Below are 24,832 nucleotides of genomic sequence, written 5' to 3' on the forward strand. Positions count from 1 at the left end.
TGAAGACCTCTTGTAGTAAAAGATGCCTGTTGCCTTTCAGTGCCCCGCTGGCTGTGGTAAATGTTTGTGATGGGAGCAGCCTTTCTGTTTTGAGACTGGTTTTGGCAGTGGAGATCTTTATCACTGCACAGGGGACAGAATGATGGGATGGGCAAAGGGCAGCTGTACCCCTGTGCCACCGAGCTTTCTGAGTGGTTTCCACAGGACCACCGTGCTGATACAGCCCAGGACTTTTGGGCTGCTACACATCACTTAACAGAAATACATGAAAGGGAAATGAGCCTTAAAACCAAGACAGTGCCAAAAGCATATCCTGAGTCTCTAAGCAGCGCTTTATAACGACTATTAGAAAGGTAATAAAAATAATTTTGTTGAGGAAGACGAGAAAAATTAAATAAAATGATAAACTAAACCATCAATAATGGTATTAATAAAGCTTCCCAATTTAAGCTCTGAATGCATTAAAAAAACAGAGAGACTGAAGTAACAATGATGTCAACTGCATTTTATATAAATTATGTTTTAAAGTATGCAGTGGCAATGAAAAATCATATAATACATATTGGTTTATTACTAAGAACTCTTACTATGTTCATGTAAAATGATTTATTAATATATATTGAATCCAGAAAAGCAACTTAATCCTTCCACTCCTGAGTCATAAACTCCTATAATAGTTTAAAATCATCTCTGACAACTGCCTCTGTAAAACCTGGGTTTATTGGTCTTTCCTGTGCAATGAAACATCCTTTGGAAAGTAAGGAAGAAAGAAATGTTTGAATGGGGAACTTATAATTTGCAGGGGAAATTATTATGAAAAAAAGTATTGATCTTTTCTCATTAAGTACATGCACCAAAATCTCATAGAGAACAGAGGGGGATATTAAATAATCTTATTAAAGAAAATAATTATTAAAAAGCAACTATATAAATGCACACATATATATTTTATATTTCTATTTTCCTACATACATAATTCATGTATATATACATAAAGTTGTGTTTTCATCTTAAATATAACACAAGCCATACCAGAAGCTACTACAGTAAAATATGAATGAATGTTCAGTTATACAAACATCTTATATAGAACTAAAAAGGGAAAATGGATACATTCTACATAAGGATGCTATCCAGAAAACCAACATTCCCACCTAATTCTGCCAATGCAATATCAGACTAAAGTGAACCATGTAAAAGGACTCTGAAATATACCAGGCAATAAAGCTCTAGATGTGAACTTTAACTCTCAGTAGTTCTTCGTCTCACCTCTTTGAAGAAGCAAATAAAAAAGATTTACAATCGAAGGGGTTTAATCTCACATAAACTGAAATTAATCTCCAAAGAATAAATAGAACATTACACTCATAAAGTGTGATTATGTTTCTTTTAGTCATGGAAAAGACTTCCATATTTCATATAATTTTATGGGTTTGCCCTTCATGGGTGAAATACTCTATATTTTTCTCAACAAGTGATGTTGTATGTAAAATAAACCAACCCAGACCTAAAAAGAAAATAAAAATAATTTATGTCCATTGAATCTGTGGACAAATTATGAAATACAGAATTCAATATTTTCTGCAGAAGGTTTCCAGAACCATTAGAAATTTAACATATTGTTTCTATCTCAAAATAGTTGTGCTTTTGCTTCAGTTTTTTTGAAATGGTTTTGCTGATTTATGCTAATTCAGAATTTATACTTAATGGGGGAAAACAGACTCTTTTATTCTAATTACTGTCAATTAGGGAATTTGAGGAAGAAGAACTGTCACCAATGCCAAATTTCAGCAGCCTTCCAAACCAAAAGATTCACATAATTTCAATTTTTTTTAATGTTTTCCCCCCAGTCTTATCTTTCACTGCACTCTCTAGTGAAGCTTTCATTCTTTGATAATAAATGACAGAAACATAAAATGCATTTAGAAAGCCACATACCATGTCAGCATTGTTTAGCATAATAGACTCAAATAAAATCAATAGATTTAACACATTGGTAAAATACTTTTCCCTTCATTATGTAACATTTCCAATACTTTTTCCAAAGAGGCTAATATATTTGAGGGGCTAGGTGTAAAAAAAGTCATAACATTCCTTATTAAAGCTCTATTAACACAGAATTTTCCTGCAGAACAGACAGAGGATTTTTAGGTGTCCAGGCCAAAGAAGCATCATTCAAGAAAAACACAAAGAATTCTCAAATTGTACTGGATAAAGAGTACAAAGCCCAATCCTCCTCAACTTGATATTTAGAATTGCAACTAAAAAAACTCAAAACATATTAGAAAAGAAACATTATTTTGAAACTTTCAAGTGTTTTCCTAAAATATCACAAAAAATTATGGAAAACATAAAAAACCAACTATGACACAGAATACAATTGGGTCACACATGCAGAATAAATTCAGGTTAAACACTTAAATTCATTATATAACTGCTTTTTACTGCGTTGTGCTTAGTGCAGCTTTTGGAGTCCAAGGCAGAATTTCCATAATTTCGCTTCTTATTGACAAGACAAAGCATCCCCACCTTGAATCTCAAGAGATAAACCAAAAAAAAACCCAAAACCTTCCACACAAAGTGCTTCATTTGGTACCAGGAAAATTGACTGGAATATTTTAATTTGTATCCCAGGAAACAAAGTTTATTAGATTAATTCCTTTGAATTCAGATGTCGCTTCTCAAAATTAATAATTGGATGTAAGATTTTAGCACCTATAGAAATCACAGCATAACACAGCGTTTGGCACTCTCTTTTCTCTCTTTCTGTGACATATTGCAGCTGAACACGGGGACCCTGAATCCTTCTCTGCTGCCATGAACAGATTGCTCATTTCTTCGATGTCACTCACTCCCCAACATGCCACACCGACCACGTCTGCACAGACAGGCTGGCACAGTGCTTGGCAGAGCTGCCTGTCACTCGCTGTAATGGTCAATGACATTACTGCCTGAAGGAAAACACTAATATTTGTTACTTCCTTTTATTTTTTGTCATTGTTTTCCTTCATCAGCTTTCACCTCACTTCACTGCATGCTTACGTCTGGAAACAAGACTTCGGAAGTTAACTTCGCAACCGGTGCGTGTCATCAGAAAACTGAATTCCTTCTCTTTGGAATTAAAATGACAAAAGCAAAATTTGAAGCCCATTTATCACAGAGGAAAAACCTGTTCTAGTTCTTTTGTTTAAAGCATGGTGGGGCTGGAGTTTCATTAAAAAAAAGTGACCAGGATTAAGGAGTCTAGAAGAAAAATAGCTGCGAGCGCCAATGTTCTTTTAGCGTAAGAAAACAATTGACTAATCGGATTTAGGAAAATACAATACAAAATGTAGGAAACCAAAACAAACACAGTGTGAGTTATCTACGATGCTTCTTAGGATAAAAAATATAATGCAGCTGTAAAAAGACACATCCCTAAAAGGACTACATTGCCAGAGGTGTCTCAGAGTAAGAGAGCCCACAAAGCACTGAGTCTAAAAAAAAAACAAAACAACATGTTTTCTTCAGGATCTTGAGAAGTGTGTTTCAGGCACCACCTTTGGAGACCTCTGTGGTGAATACTGCCACAGAAGTGGCAGCTTTGGCTCCAATGAGATTTTATAAAAGAAGAAGTGGTGACAAGATGGGTTTTGGAGTGCTAGGCTACAGCATCACACATGATGAAGAGTGCAATTTAAGATTTTCTCTTTTTGCTCTCTCTGAAAAAGACTAGGGGAAAAAAAATCTTTCAAGTCTTTTTACTATTACACAAGTCTTCACCCTACAACTACTCTCTGCACTTAAGCAATTCCAGAACTTATTTCTAGTTATTATGAACAGAGCAGAAATTGGGATTGAGCACTTCAGGGGGCACAACAAACAGCTCTCACTGTATTTGATACAGGAAGGAAGTGAGAATTCAAAAATTTAAATGCACCTACTTGAATGAAGGAAAAGGCCACACCTGTTTTACATCAAGCAAGTACATAGGTCCCCTTCAGATGTCTGAGCAACTGTTTCATATTTTGAGGAACAATGTCTATTGAAATCAAAATATGATAAGCTCTAGTGCACTCACATGCACTCCAAATGACTCAAAGGAAAAACACAGAAAGAAGAAAAACAAGAACAAAATAATGGAATACAGGTCTGTTCACTGATGGATTAAGTGACTCATCCATTGTTTTGAAGAGCAGCTGATCCAATGGTACTGGGGAATCTCCTTTGCCTGCAGGCCAATAGCAGTGACTGCCTTCTCAGGAAATATGAATATATCAAATAACTCTACAGTGATGACAAAGATTCTGTGTGATTCAGAGAGTGGGAGACGTAAAGCTACATTCAAAATTTCAAAACAAACGTTTAAAGAAAGGAAATTCAACTCAAGATTGTCCACCACAGTATGGACGTGCTTGTCCCAGTGGAAGTCAAAAAACTATTTGCTTCTAAGTGAGGTGAAAACTGTTTAATGCATCACTGAGTAAAAATCAGTTTTATTCTAGCCCCAAATGTAAAATCCATTTTGCTAAGATGACTTGATTTTCACGTTGCCATAAAATATTCTAATTTAGATTTATAAGACTCCTACACTTTCTGAGGACACAGCCCTGGTGGATGAGATCTGATCCTGACACACCGTGTTTTGTCTTTCTTATGGAGACCAATATGTGATCTCATGAAGATAAGCATGCCAGAATCTAGCACTAATTTATCATCCTTCATTTTAACAAAAACAAAACACGAAGCCAGGCGTAGAGAGTAAAGAATGCTGATAGGGAGAAGGAATTCTCCCATTGCACACAACATATGGGGTTAATAAACCTGGTTCTTCAGTGTCTGCTGAAATTCCTATTGTAGCTCATGCTTGTCCTTACCCATCTCCTCCTCCTGCAATAAACACTAGGTATATTTTGAATATTGTTTTCTCTCACTTATTCTGCTCACAGAAAGATTTATCAGAAAGAATGTACCTCTAATTCTAAATCACCATACATTTTTAAGGAGTTTCTAAAAGCACACAGAAAACAAACTTTCAGACTCTCTGCATTATTTAACAGTGCTCTACTTATTAAAAAATTTGAATTCTTTAATGCATAATGGTAAGGAAAAGTTTTATAAAAATGACTAAAGTATAGTACTCCATTCAGATATAAAATCCACTGTTGCCAGCTCCACCCAAAGTGCCAGAGACAGTGAAAGGAATAGTTCTGGGAGCATAAGGATGTACACTCAGAGGAAGTGCTGATTAGTTAATAGTTGGTACCATGTATTTGAAACAGGCTTTTAAAAAGTATTTATGACAGTAGCAGATGCATATCATTTCCTATCACAAGTATATTAACAGCTAACTTTGTCATCTGCACTGATTTAATGCTTGCCTGGTTTCTGAGATAAAACCGCATTTCTTACCATAAGTCCTGCTTAAGATTATTAATAAAAATAATTTTTCAAGAAATGCATGAGTCCTGTTATAAATTCTGTTATACTGTTCAAATTTGGTTTAAAAACATGTTAAGAAATCAAGTGTTTATTGGCTTTCAATTCTGGATTTACTCAAATCATATATAATAAAAAATAACAATTATTGAACAGTCAATTTTTACACGATAAAATAGGACCTAAAGAAAAAAAATAAATAATTTTCCAGAAAATAAAGCTACTTCTTATACCACTATGCAATGCCAAAAAATGTTCTGGCACCTACTCAGCTAAACCATGTATTCACGTAAGACTAGAGAACACTAGAAGTGTTTTTATCACTTATAATTTAGGGAAAAAACCTCTAAACTTTAGCATATTAAGTGGTCAGGGTAATACAGGAACAGACTTTCTTTAACTGTGGGTACTGCATTTCTTCAGTGTAAGAAGAATGAGCATTCACATTTGCTGCCTGTGAAATTTCCTAATGAGATCTGTACTTCTTCAAAGCAGGTGGAAAAAAAGAAGTCACACACTTTTCAATTTGTGTGACAGTAAAAGTCTTCCAGGCACTGAGGAAAGCAACACAGATGTCAAACTTTCTATAAGACAGTTAGAAACCTGTTCCTACTCTTACATAACTGATTGCATTTTTACTCGAGAGAAAAGGTCATTGAACGAGTAGATACAAAGAAATCTTCCAGGAGGAAGAGAATGAAATTAAATAAGGAAGGGTTTTTAACTGTTCATATCATGGTGTAGAGCACTACAGCTTCAAGAGTATTCTGCTTATTTTTTCAATAGAACTTTTACTTCTGTAATTTTTTTGTTCTAGAATATAGAGTATCAGTATCTTGGTAGACCAAGCATTAATTGCAGCGCTAATCACTGAGTTTTTGCTTTTATGTATAGTTTTAAATAAAGTTCTTACAGAATAATATTTCTAAAATAGTTCATCTTGATAGATCAGGACAGTTCTAAAAATGCTTGTTATTTTGATGTTTCTGATTCAAGCAGTAAAATGTTCATTTCTTCTTTTAGTTTGGAACACACAACCTATTTTAACAGTTTTAAATTATAGTTTTGAATGGTTGTTGAAAAGCTGTTCCTGTCAAATTAACCTATTTGCTGCTTTGCTTAGGCAGCCAGGGTGAACAGTGTTATGGCACATCCTCAGAAACATGAGAAATACAATACTAGATGGGAGAAATGCAAATGTATGTTTATCAAAGCATGTCGAAATATGTTTTGTTGTCAAGCACATTCAAATTATCTTTAAACACAATTATTTTCTCAATCAATAATCCTAGTAAATATGACCTGTTACCAACATAATTTGCCACAGTCATAATACAGCACATTCCTACTCAGTAAACAAAGGAAAACAAACCCCCACAAACAGACAAAACTAAAACCACACAAAACAACAAACAAACAAACCCTTATTAAGATAATTCTTTTAGACTACAAGTCTTTGAAACAAAATTTTCAAATAAGGGCTCAAACACTATCAATCAACAAGGAGAGAACTTTTAGATGCTGTCCTTTGGGTACAACTTTGTCCACTAGTATGAAAAAAATATAAATCAGTTATTGCTATGATTTTCAGTCATAAGTGTTCTTCAGGTTGTTTAGAATAGTGATCCTGTAGAAATAACATCCAACTTAGTGGCTCCTGAAAGTTTTAATGGTGTCTGGACTGGAAATCTTTCATTCTGATATTCTGAAAAGGGTAAACTAAGTACTTTCCCTGCATTTATTTACAACACATTGCAACTAATAGTCCAGTGACAATCAACCCCATGGTTGCTTCTTTGGATCATCTACATGGACTGATTGACTGCTAGCTCTGCTGTCAGTGAGGATCCCATGCTGGGATCCTTACCATGGGATATTACCCATGATTGGATTGGTTCTGTGATCTCTTGTACTTGGACAGACTTTGCATTCTTCTAGACGAGTTTGTCATCTCAAGGTTTGCATAATTTTTTAGATCTTGCTGGCCTCCCAGAAAAAACAGAGGAAAAACCCCAAATACAAAACCCCTGACAACCAAATACTTAAAATCTCAAAGTCTACTAGACTGAACTTTAGGCAATCAGCATTTTATTGCTGTGTTTTTGGTGAATGAGGAAAAATGGGGCATTTCACATCAGCTACTAAAGCCCTCTCCACTAGCCAATATATTTGGCACAGAAATCTTCAGGCTCTGCTCATTTCTGTGCGCGTTTTGGTGACAGCAATAAACAGAATTTGGTCTGTTCACAGTATTTAAGAGTCTAATTCCTCAGATACAGTTCCTCAGAGCACAGTGATTGAAGTAAACAGAAAATCTGTGCTGAGACCTTGTGAAATAAATGCATGGCTGTTCTAGAAATACAGAAAGTCTGATGAACGTATTTGTCACTTTCCACATTTTGTGAACACTTCATGGTTATTGGGGAATATCTTCACAGCAAGATTTCAAAGCACTGTAACTAATCCATGTATATTCAATTTTGTGACATTTTATAAGACAGCTGAACTTTCAAGAAGTCTTTCAGTGGAGTTTTGTTCACATCCCAGAATAGCTGTCCATCTGCAGTTGAAGCCCATTCCTACATGGCTGCCACAACCAGATCTCAGGCATCACCTACTGCCTTTCACAATTAATCTCTAACACATGAAAGCATGACTAGTGATTTGGTGTGCTTTATTAAAAATAACAAGCTATTGAACAGAGCCATCATTTTCAATAATTCTTTTAAAGTGTTTATAAAGGAATCACACACATAAATGACCTGTCTGAGTTTAGCTGGCTTCTCTTAATCACTGTAATATATAGCATAAATCTTTATGAAATGTGAAGACTGTACCACTGAATATGAAAGACATGAAAGATTCCAGCAGCTGCCTGTAGTTACAGGGCAATGGCCTGGATCCTCCACTGGTGCAAATTAGGGCACACAGTTTGAAGGCTTCCTTTTAGACACTTCTCAAGATTCAGAAGCTGGTTAAGATACAGGTTTGATGATCAAGAATCAGCATGATTTCAGTCAGAAGACAGAAAAAGCAATTTACCTGAAGAAGGTGACAAAGAACTGCACCAGATCCATGATAGTATTGTGCTGTGAGAAGGCAATCTGCAAATAAAATAGAAGTAAATTACAACGTTTTCAGACTCAACAGCTCTTTTTAGGGCAGGGTTTTATGGCTCTGTGGATGATTAGTTTCAAGTGTAATTTCAGTCTAGCATGCACACACCTGCATTTATCACAAAGTGAGACGAGCAACTAATCCCCATATCTCTGCTGGTGTCAAAATACAAACAATGGAATATGGTCTTTTTACTGAAGTAAAGTTAATAGAAATAACTGCTTAGTGAACAATAAAAACAATATAAGAACATATAAAAACAATATGCAAAATATTAAGAAATCATATTGTTATAAATTGTCTTCTTTATAGTCAACTGTTTTGACTATCACCATTTTCCACTTTAATAACTACACTGAAACAAGTTTTTAGAGAAGACAAACAACATATAGCACTTAAAATAAATAAATTTTAAATATTTTAATTGCATAATATTAAAATTAATGCATGTGTTAACTTAATAAAAAAAGATAAATCTGGTGCATAAAAAACCCAGTTTCAAAGCAAATTACTTTAAAGAAAAAGTAATAAATATTCTTTTGGGCTACATTCTTAGAGCCTCATCAGAGCATGCATTAGTTCAGCTCCTTGCTGTAATTTTTCATGAAGATTTAGGAATTATCTCTAAGAGGGCATACACAAGCAGACATTCACACTTGCATGCAATATGGCCTATACTTATTATTATAACTTCTTTCTGCCAATGTTAAGAACAATATTAAATATTTAAGTTATATCTACAAATATCCACAAGTCCCTTCAGGCCTCAGTTTTTCAGTCGATAATTATCAAAATGAAGACATGCAGAATCTTCTGCTTTGAATTGTACAAAATGTTTATCTAACTATATTCACAGTCTGTTCAAGTAATTGTTGTTTTTAGAGATCTTTGTGCATTTAAGATCTGATCTTGACTTGTAATTACACCAAATTTCTCTGATTCCCTTTCCCAGCTGACGTGAACTTTTGAAACGATACCTCATGATACTCAAAAATCTACTTTTTTCCTCTCTTTTTATTTTAGAGCAAAGCTGAAATGTAAACTTCAGCCTTGCAATGGTGTTACTGTGCCTTGTGCCAGCCAAACACAGCTAAACATAGATCAGATTACTTAAAAGCTTAAGGAAGGAACAGTATGTAAACAGTATCAGTTCAGAAACAAGCATAGGGAGCACCATCACACAAACACATCCTCAGAAATGTCATTTCCCCTTTCTCTTCACTAATTCCACAATTCCAAGCAATGAAAAAAATTATAGGAGCTCTGGAATTCAGCACAGGAAGCGGATACTTCAAATTTCTCAGCCCCAAATATCATGAAAGACACTTCATAATGGAATCAGAATGTTATTTAATATATTAAACTGTTAGGGTGCTATCATCTGCCTCCTCTCTAGAGAGGACATGTGCCTAGATGTGCATATTTGAAGTAGATTGCTGTGCTTGAATCAGAGCAAAATCTACATTCTGGCCTGGGATCCTGTGGGAAGACAAGAAGCTGAGTAACATTTAGGAATTAAGCAGGAAAAAGAAAAAAATAAGACTCAATACTTGAATTTAATCGACAAATGTTTTCATATTTGTCCAATATAAGCAGAAATTTTAAATCCTCAGAAACTTTGACTTAGCCTACTCTCATATTGAATACTGTACCAAAATGAAGAACAATTAAGGAGTAAAAATATAAAAAAAGTTGCAGAGAAATTACAGAGTGAAAAAAATTGTCAAAATATTTGTTAATGGCAACGTAACCTTTATTTTATGCAGAAAAGATAACATCTGAGAAAAGACCAGAAGATTTCTTTGGCCCAACATAAAACACATACTGAACATAAACAATTGTTTAAAGTATGCCTTGTATGAAAAAGCATGAAAAAGCTTTCCATACTCAATTTTTTACTTTCAATGCAGGCTGGATTTCCTTCAAATACTATGTGGTATTCAACTTAAGTGCTGGTGTTTCCAGAATGTTTTTTACAAGTACCTTACTTCAGATAGTGAACTAACACAAGGAGAAAAAACCATGCCAGTTTTCACACAGTTTGCCTGTTGTGACCTGTTAAAAAGCTCTTGGTTGAAGGACCATTTAGATTTTGCATTACTTCGATTGTTTTCATTCAAAGTGTCAGAATTCCTTAACAGCACCTGTGAGTCTGGAAACAACTACAATCAAGGGAAAGTCTGCAGTCAAAACCCACAACTCCATCACAGTCATATCGGGAAAGTTTTACCTCAAATTCTTCTAAGAAACTAAAGTGCCTTAATTTATCCTTTTCAACACACAGCAAATACTGATTTTATATACCTGTTAATGTTGAAATGATTTGCATGTTCCCAAACTCAAGATGGGATGGATCATTTTTGCACAAAAATGGACACAGAAGGAATGATTTTACATTTTCCAACTTCTATTCATCTGATCATCTACTCAAGATAACTGGAATGTTCTTTTGCTGGAGTTTATGTTTGCAAACCTATAGAAGAATTCCTGTCTGTAAAACTTGCTTGTTTGGTTGTACGGGATTTTTTTGAAAGTACTCCTACTTTAAAGAAAACATGGTTAATGATCCATCCCAGAAGTAATTTCCAATTTTAATCAGAAATCTTCTAATAATTACATTAGAGTTTATGTTCAAAAGACAAACTACAGCATTTTCTGAAGAAACAGTACCATGCATCTTAGACTAATTTCAACACAGAATATTAACAAAAAGAATACATATTTTAATTATAAGTAGAACACAAAGAAGCAAGCAAATATCAGGAACCTAAGACTGATACAAAGGAACAGCAAACAATTAAAAAGATTTATTTCCATGAGGTTTTAATACAGATATGAATGTTATTGTCTTTTTGCTTGTGCCTACATAGATAAGGGACAAGACAAGGAAAATTCCCAGGTTTTCACTTTGGAGTTAAGAAATACTGAAGACAAACATTTCCGTTGTTAAATTTTATCATGCCTAAGTAGCCTTCAGTTTCCTCAAAATATCTAAAAAGCTTGTGGATCCCACAAGTAGTATCTCTATCTTCTCTTAGAAATGAAGATGAAGACAAATATCCTTTCCATCATTTCCTATAGAATAGAACCAAGTGCCATGTGGAATGTAATTTTTTATGGCAAAGGATAACCCCTGTGAGTTAACACAGAATTTCCAGCATAAAACTATTTCCCTTGAAGAAAGAGGAACAACACTTCTGCTTTAACACTGACAAATGGAAGTAGGATTACTTATAATACTATAAAACATTTCTTGAAATAGAGCTTCAGGTGCAGATTCTAATTCTTTCGTTCACTAGCATTAGATTTCTAAAAGAAAAGTTAGGACAGACATTAATGTGGCAGCTACAGAAGTGGGTAGAGGTGCAGAGATATTTCAGTAACTGCCCATGATCTCTGTTTCTGTCCAAAGCCAAGTTAATAGACAGCCATTTATCATAAATATTTTCCAACAATTTTCTCACCTTTACGGGAACCACGAGAAAACTTCTCATAAGCTGCAACAGTTGAAGTTCTTTTCCCTGTTTGTCTATAGGTCAAAGCTTTCATTGATTTTTACGATCCAATACTGGTACAGAAAAATTGTCATTTTAAAGCACAAATAATGACAGGTTTTGCAGAAACCTACAAAAGGGATGTTTATTTTTCTTAAATACTCTGCTATTGACAGCAAAGGAAAATAAATTAACTATAAATATTAAGGTGAATCAGAAGTTATGATTTTCACAATCATGTCATCCAAAACTGTAGCGCTCAAAAAAAGGAATAATATTCTGAGAGTCTACAAGACATGAAAAAAAATCTTGAGTGTGATTTCATAACATGGCTTAATTTCCTTTTCCTTATAAACTGGTTAGAATATTTGGATGTCTCTGGAATAAAACTGATGCCACTTGATCTATAGTTGGCCTCAAGTTTTGTCACTTGCTGCTAAAAAACTACAAGCACATGATTATTAGAGTATCCAGCAATAGTGGATTTGCTGAAGCAAAAACATCACAGGGCTTACAAATTCCAGCTTTGTACTCCAAAGTCTAATCTCAACCCCTGGTTCACAGAAAAAACCCTGGAGGTTGTTAGAGCTTTTCCTAAATCTGTGAGTCACCTTCACCAAGAATGAAAGCTGTCATATGGTTTGAGGATCTCTACCTTGAGCAATTGACAAGAGAAATTTTTGTGGGATAGTTGGGAATGTTCTAATAGTGCTGAAACTCCAGCTATGAGGATCTATGATAATGAGAATGAGTTGCATGCATCAATATTTATTCCACAAGACCAAAATCAGCCAGTCCCTTAAGCATGCAAGCTCTTTTTACACTCAGAACAGAGGAATTCAGACCAAAAAAGAAGCTGGGAAGATTGCTTATTTTAGTATATTAGATCACATATCAGATCTTTCTCGTGTGGTTTTCTTGTGTGGAGTAGAGTGGAAGGGTGAGGGAGGAAGATGAGTTGATAAGGTAAGCAAGCTGTTACTAAAAAGAGTGATAGATAGTTTATAACTTGTGAAACACCAAGGGATAAGCACGTGCATGGAAACTGTAATGTGACATAAAGCTAATGGTTCTGCTAAAGCCAAGACTTTTTGTATCCTAGACCAAAGGTTCATCTTGTCAGAAGTTGTGAAAAGCAGGACCTAGAGGTAAGAACTGCAGAGTTTTATGAAAAATGCTCTATAATTAAACTCTGAGCAATTGCTTTCAACTTGGATTTAGCTTCAAAGTCTGATGCTTCTGTATCAGACATGAAGAAGAGCTTGTGTGTCTGCAAGTTTAACTTTTCCAGGTATCCACCTGGCTTAATAGAAGACACAAACTTCAGTCTACAAAAATCCCTCTTGCTATTTTAACTTTTAGGAACAGTGTTGTCAGTGGTGTTTTTTCTATCAACATTTCTGCTTGGATTTTTATCTAGAGGATCTGAAAACTATTGTGAGCTATTATTATTGTTGTTTTGTTGTTGGTGGTATTAAATATTAAAATTTAATTTTCATGTACAATCTTATAGTGAACTATGCTTGTATTCCTTTAGATCAAAATAACACCAATTTATATATTATTATATATAATTATATATTATGTAATTTATACATATTTAATATAGACTCTAAAAGCCAGAGTCATAAAAACTCGGAAACAGAACAAAAAGAATCCCGAAGCCAAATGTGTTATGTATAGGTTCCAGCTCAGAGTCTTAAGAGATAGAAAGGTGTATGAAGAAAAAGCCGATGAGTGATAGATGAACAGTGGGTATTTTTCCAACAAGCAAAAGAAATTTCCAACTTTTTTTCTCTGCCATGTTCAAGTCTTCGAAAAATATGCTTTTGAAAAAACAAACAAACCAACATTTTTTACGTGGCCTGATCCATTAGGAAGACAAGGCATTGTGACTGCTGGCAAATCTTTTACACCAATTAAGGATTCAAAAGTCAGACAGCCAGCAGAATATGCCAGAGAGCACTGCACACAAGGATTCATTGCAACCAACGTTTCAAAAACAAGGTATTTCCTAATTTTTCATGTTTTGGTTACATGCACGATGTGGGGAACGCACTTTATACTGAATAATGATGAATGGAATACGTCTGTTGGAACAGGAAGAACTTTTGAACACAGACTTTTCCAGCTTCAAAAGTTAACGTGTGCAGGGACAGATTCATTTTTTTGGCCATTGCTCCAGTTCATGTTCACCTTGACCATCACACGAGGCAATAACGGAGTCCTACAGAACAATAGGTCAAGATCTGTTCCACGGCAAAAATGAGATAATCTTGGAAGTCTAACTCAGGGACATCTTTCATATGGAAATAGTAAGTCTGCCCTCAGAATTTTGTGTTTTAGTTTAAAAGTACAGCTGTCAAGAAGCCGTGTCTGCAATTCTAATGAAACCAATTGTGCAAAAGGAAAAAAGAAGGGAAGACTAAGCACAGGTGGAGTTCAGTAAATCAAAATTCCACATTTGCAGTAAACAGGAAGCTAATCCATGAAAAGTTTCATATATTCAAGTAATGTACACAAAAAGCAATTTTAATCTATGCTCCATTTCATTACCCACTGAAGTTCTATCTGCTCAGGCTCTCAAACAATGAACAAATACTTCCTTTAGTACAATTCTTTCATCTTCCACTGTTAATAAATTAAGAATGAACAAACAAGAGAAACTAAAATAAATACATGGTAAAACTCTGGTAGAAGGTCTAATTATTAAACCTGGAAACATAATGCAATAAGGTCAGACATAACCCAAACTAAACTGCCTGGACTGTGTTGATTATGCATCTAAAACCCTGCAGAATTATTACTTCCTTCAGTATCATCAAAACCATAATTTAATTTGTTCTTGGATAAAACTATTATACACTCCCACACTGGTACTATGTATGTATTGAATCAGAAGAAATGGATATTGACTGAACATAAAGGCTAACATATTTTATTGTCTATCATTTACATTTTCTTGAGGAACACTTTTTGAGTGAGGCAACATTAGACAACAAATACAGAAGTCAGCTGAGGAAAATATTTGTGGAAAAAATATTTGTGCCAGTGGGAACATTTTTGTGTGTATCTTTTTTAAAAGGAAAATAGGAAAGATCAAATGCTGTGCTAATTTGGAAATGGGATGTTAGAAAAATTAAATACATAATAAATGTTCACACTTAGCTTTTGTTGTAGTGAAGTTTAGAAATATGACTGCAGAGATCTAAGTATAAGCTATTTTAGAGACATTATTATGTGCTACATAATAAATTTGATAGGGTGGGGTGAAACCTAAAGATATCTTTAAACTCAGTAAACACAAGATTACTGAATAATCAACACTTACAAAGGAAAAGGTAAGTTACTCTGATTTCTTGTTTAAATGTAAGTACAATCATAAGCACAGTTATATATTAGGGTATTTTTAGAGAGAGTAAAAAATGGTATTGGCTCTTCTTTCACATAAGGCTTTAGCTATGAATAGTGACCTGCACCTGTGAGGCAAAGCACAAAATGCATTTCTTTACCTTTGGAAAACAGAAATTCCAAGAAAACATGATAGGAAGAGGACAAATTTACCAACAAATTACTTCTGTCTAAATAAAGGAAATATTAATCACATGGAGGCTAAAAGGCCACATATTTCTTTTATATATTGGCTTTCCTAGAACTTGAAAAAGAAATTTTGAAGAAAATTTATCTGAATTTTGTCATGAGGAATATGTCAAGTCTAGTCAAATGTGTGACCCTAGTCAAAATTAGTCTGCCAGCTTATAGGAATCATCAGAGATGGGAAGGCACTTCATAGGTGAGTGACTCTGAAATAGATGTGGGACTCTCATAACCTGTCAGGAATTACCCTATGGAGCTGCCATTTCTCTCTGCTAACAACACAGGGAGTCTGTGATTAGTTTAGACTATAGACCCAATGTCAAACTTAGAATATAAATAATGTTAGCTGAAATAAATTTCTCCCATGGTTTGTCAGTGCTGATCGGGTATTTCTGTAAAACAACCTAATGATAAAACAGGCAAAAGAAACATTTTATCTTGTTGGGATTAAATGATCTGAGAAGCAATATGTTAGCAGAATCCTACTGCTTTCTACTGTGCTGATGCCTCCAAAGTGTTTAGTTTGATGTTGACAAACAGTCCTCCCAGATGATAAGATTTTGTGATAACAAAACGTTCATACTGATAACATGAATAGAAAATGAAAGATAACAAATAAAATCAGATTCAGAATCACAGCCTTCACATTCAGACTTGATAAACAGCTTCCACAAATTATCTCTGCACGCTGAAGTCCTGTCTCTCATGGTGGCATACACTAGATTATCCAAATACCCACCCCTTCATTTCTCAAACAATGTCATAATTACACGATATTATTTCCACTATTTGGAGTCATGAGGAGCTGAAAGACAATCTAGTTTTGTATTCAAGTGAGATGAAAGACATTCTTAAAGAAGGTTATAACAGCTGATGTTTTTTTCCTACCTAATAGGCACTCTGCCTATTAAATTCAATATGCACACACCACTATTCCACTCCTTTATTTAATTCTGTGTTTGTGTACACATACGAACAAATACATACCACACAGAAGAATCCTCAATTAATAACCTCCACCGAGGCAAGGAGAAAATCTGTGGGAGGGGAACCATTATCTAACTTACAGTTTTATCCAGTGTGCAAAAAATTTTACATTTTTATAATGATTAATGTGGACATTATTAAGAAATTGAAATATTGAATATTAAAGTCAATGAAAGAATGAAAGAAAATTAAAATACATAGATGAGAGAGAAATGGCATGTTTCAAAATTAAATTTTAAAAAAAAGATTAAAAGTAATTGACACAAAGACCTATAGTACCGGAAAGTTATTTTAGGCATAAATCTTTGCAGGATTGAGATCTCCTAAAACTGCATGAAATAGCAGATTTCTAGACAACATCTTCCAGAACTCTGGTTTTTAAAAGCCTGGCTAGATTAAATGGACAGGCAGGAAAATAAGATACAGAAGTGAAGGGAATGAAGTGAGAGAATCTGTCAGGCAGAGTTGAATGATTAAATTCTACTACAAAGAGAAGCATTGCATGACGATACGGTTTCGTTCGTCAAACTACATTAGGGAAAAGCCATTTCTGTCACTTGCTAGAATTGAATTTTCCTTTCAACACCAGGTTTCAGCTTTCTTGTTATGACTTCCTCTGACATCTTATTACGACTTGATAAATTAAGGAGCGTTGCATTAGGAAAGCTGCACCTGTTACAGAATGTGCTCTTACATGTTATCATCACAGAGTCACGGAACTGTGCGCTGGAAGAAACACCCCAAGTTCATGTTGTTCAACTTCCCACTCACAGCCAGGCTACTGTCAACATCAGATCAGGTCAACAGTGTCTTTCTCCAGGTAAGTTCTGAAAACCCCCAAGAGTGAATATTCCACAGCCACTCCAGGAAACTCGCTTCAGTTTGCTAATACATTGAATTTTTTCTAATGTTCAGTTTGAATTCCCCAAGGTGCAGATTCCACTCGCCCTTGTTCTACTGCCTGCAAAGACACTGAGAAGAACTTGGCTTCATCACCTCTGTAACTACTCCCCAAGTAACTGTAGCCTGCTACTGGAGTCTCTTTGCCAGACTAAACAAGCCCAAACTCCACAGCTTCAATCCAGCCTGTATGCTTCAGGCCCCTAAAAATCCCTGTGGCATTTCTACTGGACCCTCTCAACTTCTCTACACCTTCTCTAATACCCTTTCTAAACTGGGACACAAAAAACTGGAGTCTCATTCCTCATCCAGCCCCACCAGAGCTGAGTAAAAGAGGGTAATTTTCTCTTAATGAGGACCCACACTTGGGTGTTGCCTGAAGTGGAATCAGAGCACATTATAATATTCAAATTGATGTTTGCTAATTCCACCACATTTAGGACTTTGCACTTCTTGTCAGACTGCACGGGGTTTTTGTGCACCAATCTTCAAATTTCCTAAGGTCATCCTAAATCAGAGGTGTACCATTTGACATATCAAGCCTCTCCCTCTCAACATCAAGCATCTTGGTCTTCTGATAAACAAAACACATTTAATATTGACCTTTTTTAAAGCAAAATGGACTCTTGTTCCCTTTCTGTTTCTCTGTTTCTTGATGTTGACAACTGCAGGCTCATCTTCGACTCTCTTAAAAAAATTCCATGCTCCTCTGACTTACAGTGCTACCATTACAAGCCATGTCCAAATATGCCTTTGTTCAACACCCTTTATGATTCACTCCTGTTCAGAAAAACAATTTCCGTTTAGACAATGTAATTTAGATTTTTCTCCTGTCAAATCTAAATTAGCTCAAGCACAGGCTGGTGATAATACATCTAAAGAGTCTGAGAAACTAACTGGGTGCTGTGCAGTAATACCTTGATTCTCATTTAGTGTAGCATGATCACTGAGCTTGAAAAACATCAGGAATCCCTGCCCTTAATAGAAAATCCTGTTCAAACAACTGGCAAACTACCAAGGCTCTAGGATACCACAATGAATCAAAACTGTAAATTACATTTATTCAAAAAATAAACACAGAAAATCTTTAACTTTATACATCGTTTGTGATTCTACACCAACCAGTTTCTCCCACGGATTAATTTCACTCCACAAAGTGTCATACATTTCTGAGGAAAAATGGTTCAATAAAAAAAATCACATCAAAAAAGCGAAACTAAAGTGCTATTTCTTCTCCTCTCTCGAGAGAGTCAAAAGGATACATCCTCAAATGCAAAACACCCATATGATGTTTTCATAAATGTCAAAATTGAATTAGCAGGGCAAGTTTAAATCTGCTGGTGCTGGCACACTACTATCATATTGCTCTGTCAAACTGTGGCTGCAGTTGATGAAGCAATTTGGATTTCTTCCAGAGTTCTTACATCCAGGAAAATGCCTAGCCATTACCACTAAACAGCCAATTTTTAAGTTACATTTCTATAATTATTGGTGAGATGGGATGTGCATTTGAATTGTATATTTTAAAGAATCCACATGGATTGTTAAACAAAAAAATTTCCTGAAGGATGAAAATGGACTCAAAGGGTTAATGCTACTGTGACAGGGTATATTTAACTTTATAAATTTGTCTAATGAATCTGAGAACATCTCGCTGAGGCGAAAGAGTCACTTCACAGCAGTTATTGTAAAGTACAGAGGGTGGCTCAGAAATCTTCCCACAGGAAGAGTTAAAACCAAAGTCTCTGAAATTCTGGAAATACAAATTTCCAGCATACACCACTCAGCACTGCAAGACCTCAGCTCTCTCTAATGAACCTTGGGCAGAGCACTGCAGGCCCAGATAAAAAAGCCACCGAGTTGTATTGTGTCAAGTTGGACAGAAGTTCCTAAAAAAAAAAGGAAAAACCTAACACCCTGGAAAACACTATATTGCTCAGATTAGCAGTGTTTACATTTCAATCTTTCAAGTACCTAATAAAATCATAATTACTGATTACAGAAACAAGAAAGTCATCATTTTTGACAGGTATTTCATAAGTACTAATTAAATAAATTATTTCAGAACTGACTGGTTATTTTTCCCTCCATTTTAAAAGTAATTCAATTTTTCTTAGACAAGGATTAGAAATAAGATTACTCAAAATCTACCAAGTAAATATTAGTATTGCAAAACTGAAATATCAACTGAAGAAAACTTCTGTTGATGTCTTGAAAAGACTGGGTTTTAACCACAACTGTTTTTTCATGTATAGCATCCAGGGAGGATTTCTTAGTACACAGAAATTGCACCCCCATAGAAAAGCAGAAGTCTTGCATTCTGAAGTTTATAAACAGGAAAAATGTCCTATTTTCTTTCTTGCATGGAAGATACTTTTTATGTTTCCTTAACAAACAAACAAATTTACACTGTGCTTGTATTACAGTTGTTTGAATAACTGTAGAATTCCATATGATGGTCATGGGATTACACAACATTCATGCCTATGTGTATGTGTAGAAATACATATAATAGACATGGAAAATGTGCTACTAAAAAGGAAAGAATTTTTTTTCCAAATTCTCCCAGTCTTTATCTTTTGACATATACAGTAGAGCTGGTTTTCCTAGACAATCACCATTTAACCTACTGCTTGCTCTCCAGCCTAATAAAAATTATAATAAAATTTTTATAAGGTTACAAAAGCTGAATTTTTAAAATTTATGCAATGTTGTGTTCATTTTAGAAATCAAATACTTGGTTGGAAAAGGCAAAACATGCCCTGAATTTTGCATAAAGATCATGCCATTCAAAATAATGTGTGTAAAACCCATTGTGAGATGACAAGAAAAGGGCAAAGCATTTTCTTAAACATGAAGAGAGTAATTTCCCAAAGTTTATTGTTATAAATGTAGAGCATGCTATAAAGCTGTTGGAGCTGCAGAATAAAAATTTTGTATTTGCAATAGCACTTTTCTTGATTACTGTGGATTAGCATATTTATGAGGTTACTCTGCCTCAGGTTTAAACCCACAAATCAAAGGTTTATATCAGCATGGGTAATGGATTACACAGAAGTCTATAGCCTGTGATATCCCAAAGGTATCTGTCTTTCAGAAGATTTATGTATATAATACCACTTTGTAGAAATTACAATTTCTGATCTTTTTGCGCCGTGCTCGGTGATTCCCCTCTCTAATGTGTAAAACAACCAAAAAAAGCAGCATTCTCAGTCAGCAGAGAAATTCATTGATGTGTTTTTCTTGTTCCCCTCCTCACCTCTTGATAAGACCATGAAAGACAGAGGCTCTAATTCCTTGATGTACATAGCACTGCTACAATGAGAGCAGAAGTCATTGTGAGCGTATTTGATGCAATTAAACTTCTGAAAAGAGGAAGGAATCTGCATTCCAGCAGCCACTCACAGTACAAACACTTGAATTTTGCTCATCCTATGAACACAACTATCATAGAATAAAATTAAAAATTAAAATTAAAAAGAAGTCTGCCCTTTTTTTCCCACAGGTGAGTGACAACCACCTTAACTATTAGTGGTAAATACCTACCAATTTCCTTTTGGCTTCAGAAATACCAGGATTTCAGAGCAGAATGCTAAGAAAAGAAATTCAAATGCTTAGTCCTTCCTGCCTCTCACGAAAGACCTTAACCAGCCAAAAGGTAAATCAGGCAGGCTTTTTCAAGTCTGTGTGTACCCAAGTGAAACTTTTTTATCATCCTTGTGAAATGATGGCAAAGGGAGGTACAGAAATCTCATTAAACTGCACAGAGAAAATGTTCATCAGCTTTGTTATTATTTCAATCTTTCACTGAAGATCCACGTCTTGTAGTAAAAGAAACCCAGGTACACAAAGAAGGGTATGGGAGTCATTTACACGGGTGTGAGAGTGAAGAGGGCACATATTAACCTACATAATTTAGATGATCCAACATAGAAATATATGAGGAAAAATCCAAGCTGATTAAGTTATCTGTATTGTATATTTATTCTAGTGAAGAAAAAGTATGGGAGTTTGTATGTAAGGAACGATGTCCTGTTATCTAAACAAGGGACAACACTTATTCTAACAGATTTTCTGCTGAAAGAACATCAAATCCCACAAATGTGAAAATATTAGTTGCTTCAAATAAAGTGGAAGTGGTTGACTAAACTAAGAAAACACCCAGTATACCAAGAAAGAAAATATATAATATATAAGGAAGAAAATGAATTTAATGTTCTTCCTTGAAGAGGTAATCAAAATCCAGAAAGTGACAACTGAGACTTTTACAAAATAAAATTAAAATTAAATTATAAGTATTAACAGAACACATTGTGATTCAATTTTGTTATGTTAATTCAACTTTTATCCCTCATTTGAAACTCCCATTATATTGCAAGCTGTAATAAATTTGAAAAAAAAAACAGAGACAACTGTCTCAGCTCTAGACTTTACTCGGTCTTGTGATGCATTCTGTAGAGTCAGGGGATATATCACTGATATATCATTGACTGATATGCTGTCAGGTTCAGAGAAGTGTAAAAGATGCAAAGAAATGTCTAATGGTAGCAAGTAGGAACCTGTGGCATGGCATTTGTTCAATAATTTGCAGAAATGAGGTGGGGAAAGGGGGATGAGTAACTGGGTTTTGGGAAGACTCAGAACAACGTGAAACCAAAGAGCAGGGTCTGCTCAGCTGACACTGATCTCCAAAAAACAAGACTGGCCATGCTGGGTTTTTTTGGAAATGACACATGAACTACACTGCTAGAACTGGCAACAGTCATTCCCATGAAACTACAGGGTTTGTAACAAAAGTTTTGTCACTGAAATATGGAAATGCAGTGTAACAGAGGAAATGTATCGCCCAGAACTGTGATCTGAGAGGCTGCAAAGCTCAGAATGGGCTCATGGACAAACAGCAAGGAGCTTCAGTCAGGTTTTTTTTAATTGAATAAGGCCTTAGTTGTTCAGAAGAAAACAAATATTCAAAGTTGTCAGCACAGAGAGCACTTTTTATTCTCACTTTTTAAAACCCCTATTTCCCAATATATTTTCCAGAAGTTCTAATTGTTTAATTAGGCATGTGCAAATGAACAGTAACCATTTGTCGGTTGAACAGCTTTAACAAAATCAAAATCCGAAGAAAATAAACACACTTTTGCAGCTAGAGCACTTCATGCTTTCAGGGAGCAAATGAAAACACTTTTCAAGAGCCCTACATAATTATAATGCTGAATGCCTGAACTCTGTCGAGACATAGGCTGTGCCTTTTCCTTTCTCATGTTGAATACTTTGTACCAACTAAAGGCAGGAATAGTAAGATCTGCTTTTGGGGGATCTTGTTCAGCTATCTGGATTCTTTTCATTTGAGTAGGAATAGAGAGGGTGTCTGCAGAGCAAAACTTGATCTCAAAATAGTGAATAACATCTTCTGACAAAGCAAGTATATGAGTCAGGGCAAAGGTTCTGCACGAAAAAAAAACATTCAGAAAGATAAAAAAATTCAGTTGCTGTTACAAAGAAGTTTAGAGTTCTAAAACACCTCATGTTCTGTACTGAATTTATGTGATTGAAAAGTTGGGTGATAAGTAAGAAATCTATTTGGAAGAGTTAGCCAGATAAAGATTGGGTATCTTCTAGCCTTCCTCTACGCCTCAGTAAAATGATTTCTACTTTTAACTAGGAAAATGCTTCTAAAGTGCAATACGGTAAATTCTAGGAAACCCTCCAACAAAGCTTTGTTTCCTAAAAATCAAAGCTACAAAATGTAGCTCTGTGTGTCCTGCATGAACAACTCTGGGCTCAAAGATTGATTTTAAAAAATAAGTGCCTACAAGATTTCTAATGAGAGAACAAGAGGGATGACCTTAAATGTACCAGCTGAAGGAAAGACACCTACACAAGTGCATGTTATCAGACATCACAGAAGTAAATGGAAGAAAATACTTATACAAGCATCAATTATTCACATTAATTTTAGACAAAATGTCAGCACAAAGTATGGGGTTTTCTGCAGAAACCTAGGAAATTCAAGGTTGCTGTTATTAGTTTCTGGTCACTCCCATAGCAACTAGTATTTCTAAAAATGGCTGAGTTGACCCAAAAAAACCCATAAAACACTTTTAAAGAGCCTTTCTAATGAAAAACTACTTTTCTAAAATGTGCAAATCGAAAAAGGTATGACTTCAAAAAAAAAAAATGAAGTGAAAACTTGGTTTAACCCTGAAATATTTTTCTGGAAAGTTGTAGAAATTAAAAACAAACAAAGAAACAAACAAACAAATTTCTCAAAAAATTTTCCCACAAAATCATCATATTTGACAAAGTCCAATTATTTCACTCTATACCCCTGAGAAGGCTTTTTTAAGAGAGCAGGGCACAAATATTAACAATACTATCCCCAAAGAGATGAATACCTTAAAGACAATTCAGACTACCTGGCTTCAAGCACAGAAAAGTGCTGAAGAAACGAAGTTAAGAAATTAAAATCATACCATTTACTCCCTGCAGGGTGAATTTTCTCATGTATAGATTTTAAAGGTATCTATTTTGCCGAGAGTCATGTGTAAGAAATATCCTCAGAGTATTTCAGAAAGGATTTTCCGTATGTTTTCTGGGACAAAAATCCAGCAGAAAGATATCTTCCACTAACTGCATTGACTACAGACAAAAAGAAGGGTTGTTTTTTTTCCTCATTGATTACAGAAATTATAAATCATTCCATTTTACCCTGCACCCTTTTGTCCACTTGAGAACATACTCACGGTTTTCACTGAGACAAGAACATACTTATAAAAAATAGAGATTTTATATATTTACTATTTCTGAGAACAAACACTTAATTTGTTTCTAGCTGCAAGTCAGAGGGGTTTGCAGTTATTTTATGCATCTGTAGAGGGCTTAATGCTGATTTATATTGTTTACTAAAATCTTGGCTTATCCTGTTGGGAAACAGTATAATGAAGCACGTGATCACACTTAAAGGTTACAATGGATTTTCACAAATGAGATGTTCTATATTGCAAAATTCATTCAGTACAAATACATTCTCAATAATTTTTTTTTTAATGATAAGTTAAAAGTGTTTTATATACCAATTACCTTTTTAAATTTGAACCTAAATCCAATGAAACTGAAATATAGGAAATTCCATTTAAAATGAAAAAATTTGACTGCAAGGATGATTGAAGACTGGAACAGGCTGCTCAGACAGGTTGGGTATTGATTCTCTATCCTTGGAGATACTCAAAAACCTGACTCCACAAAGCCCTGGACAACTTGGTTTAGCTGACCCTGCCTTGAGGGGTCAGACAATCTCCAGATGGTCCTTTCCAACT

At 34.9% G+C, this 24,832-nt stretch overlaps 1 protein-coding gene across 4 annotated transcripts in view; it reads right to left on the minus strand.

Annotated features, from left to right (window-relative positions):
• The window catches only part of ATRNL1 (attractin like 1), a 462,818-nt gene that overhangs the window by 224,293 nt on the left and 213,693 nt on the right, over positions 1-24,832 (minus strand). For all 4 annotated transcript variants that reach the window (XM_050337075.1, XM_050337064.1, XM_050337088.1 and 1 more), the window contains exon 25: positions 8,461-8,522. In XM_050337075.1, coding sequence (XP_050193032.1) covers positions 8,461-8,522 — 62 coding nt within the window. The remainder of the gene's footprint in view (positions 1-8,460; positions 8,523-24,832) is intronic.

The sequence above is a fragment of the Myiozetetes cayanensis genome, unplaced genomic scaffold (genome assembly GCF_022539395.1).
Source record: "Myiozetetes cayanensis isolate MyiCay16 unplaced genomic scaffold, myiCay2020 scf10, whole genome shotgun sequence".
NCBI lineage: Eukaryota > Metazoa > Chordata > Aves > Passeriformes > Tyrannidae > Myiozetetes > Myiozetetes cayanensis.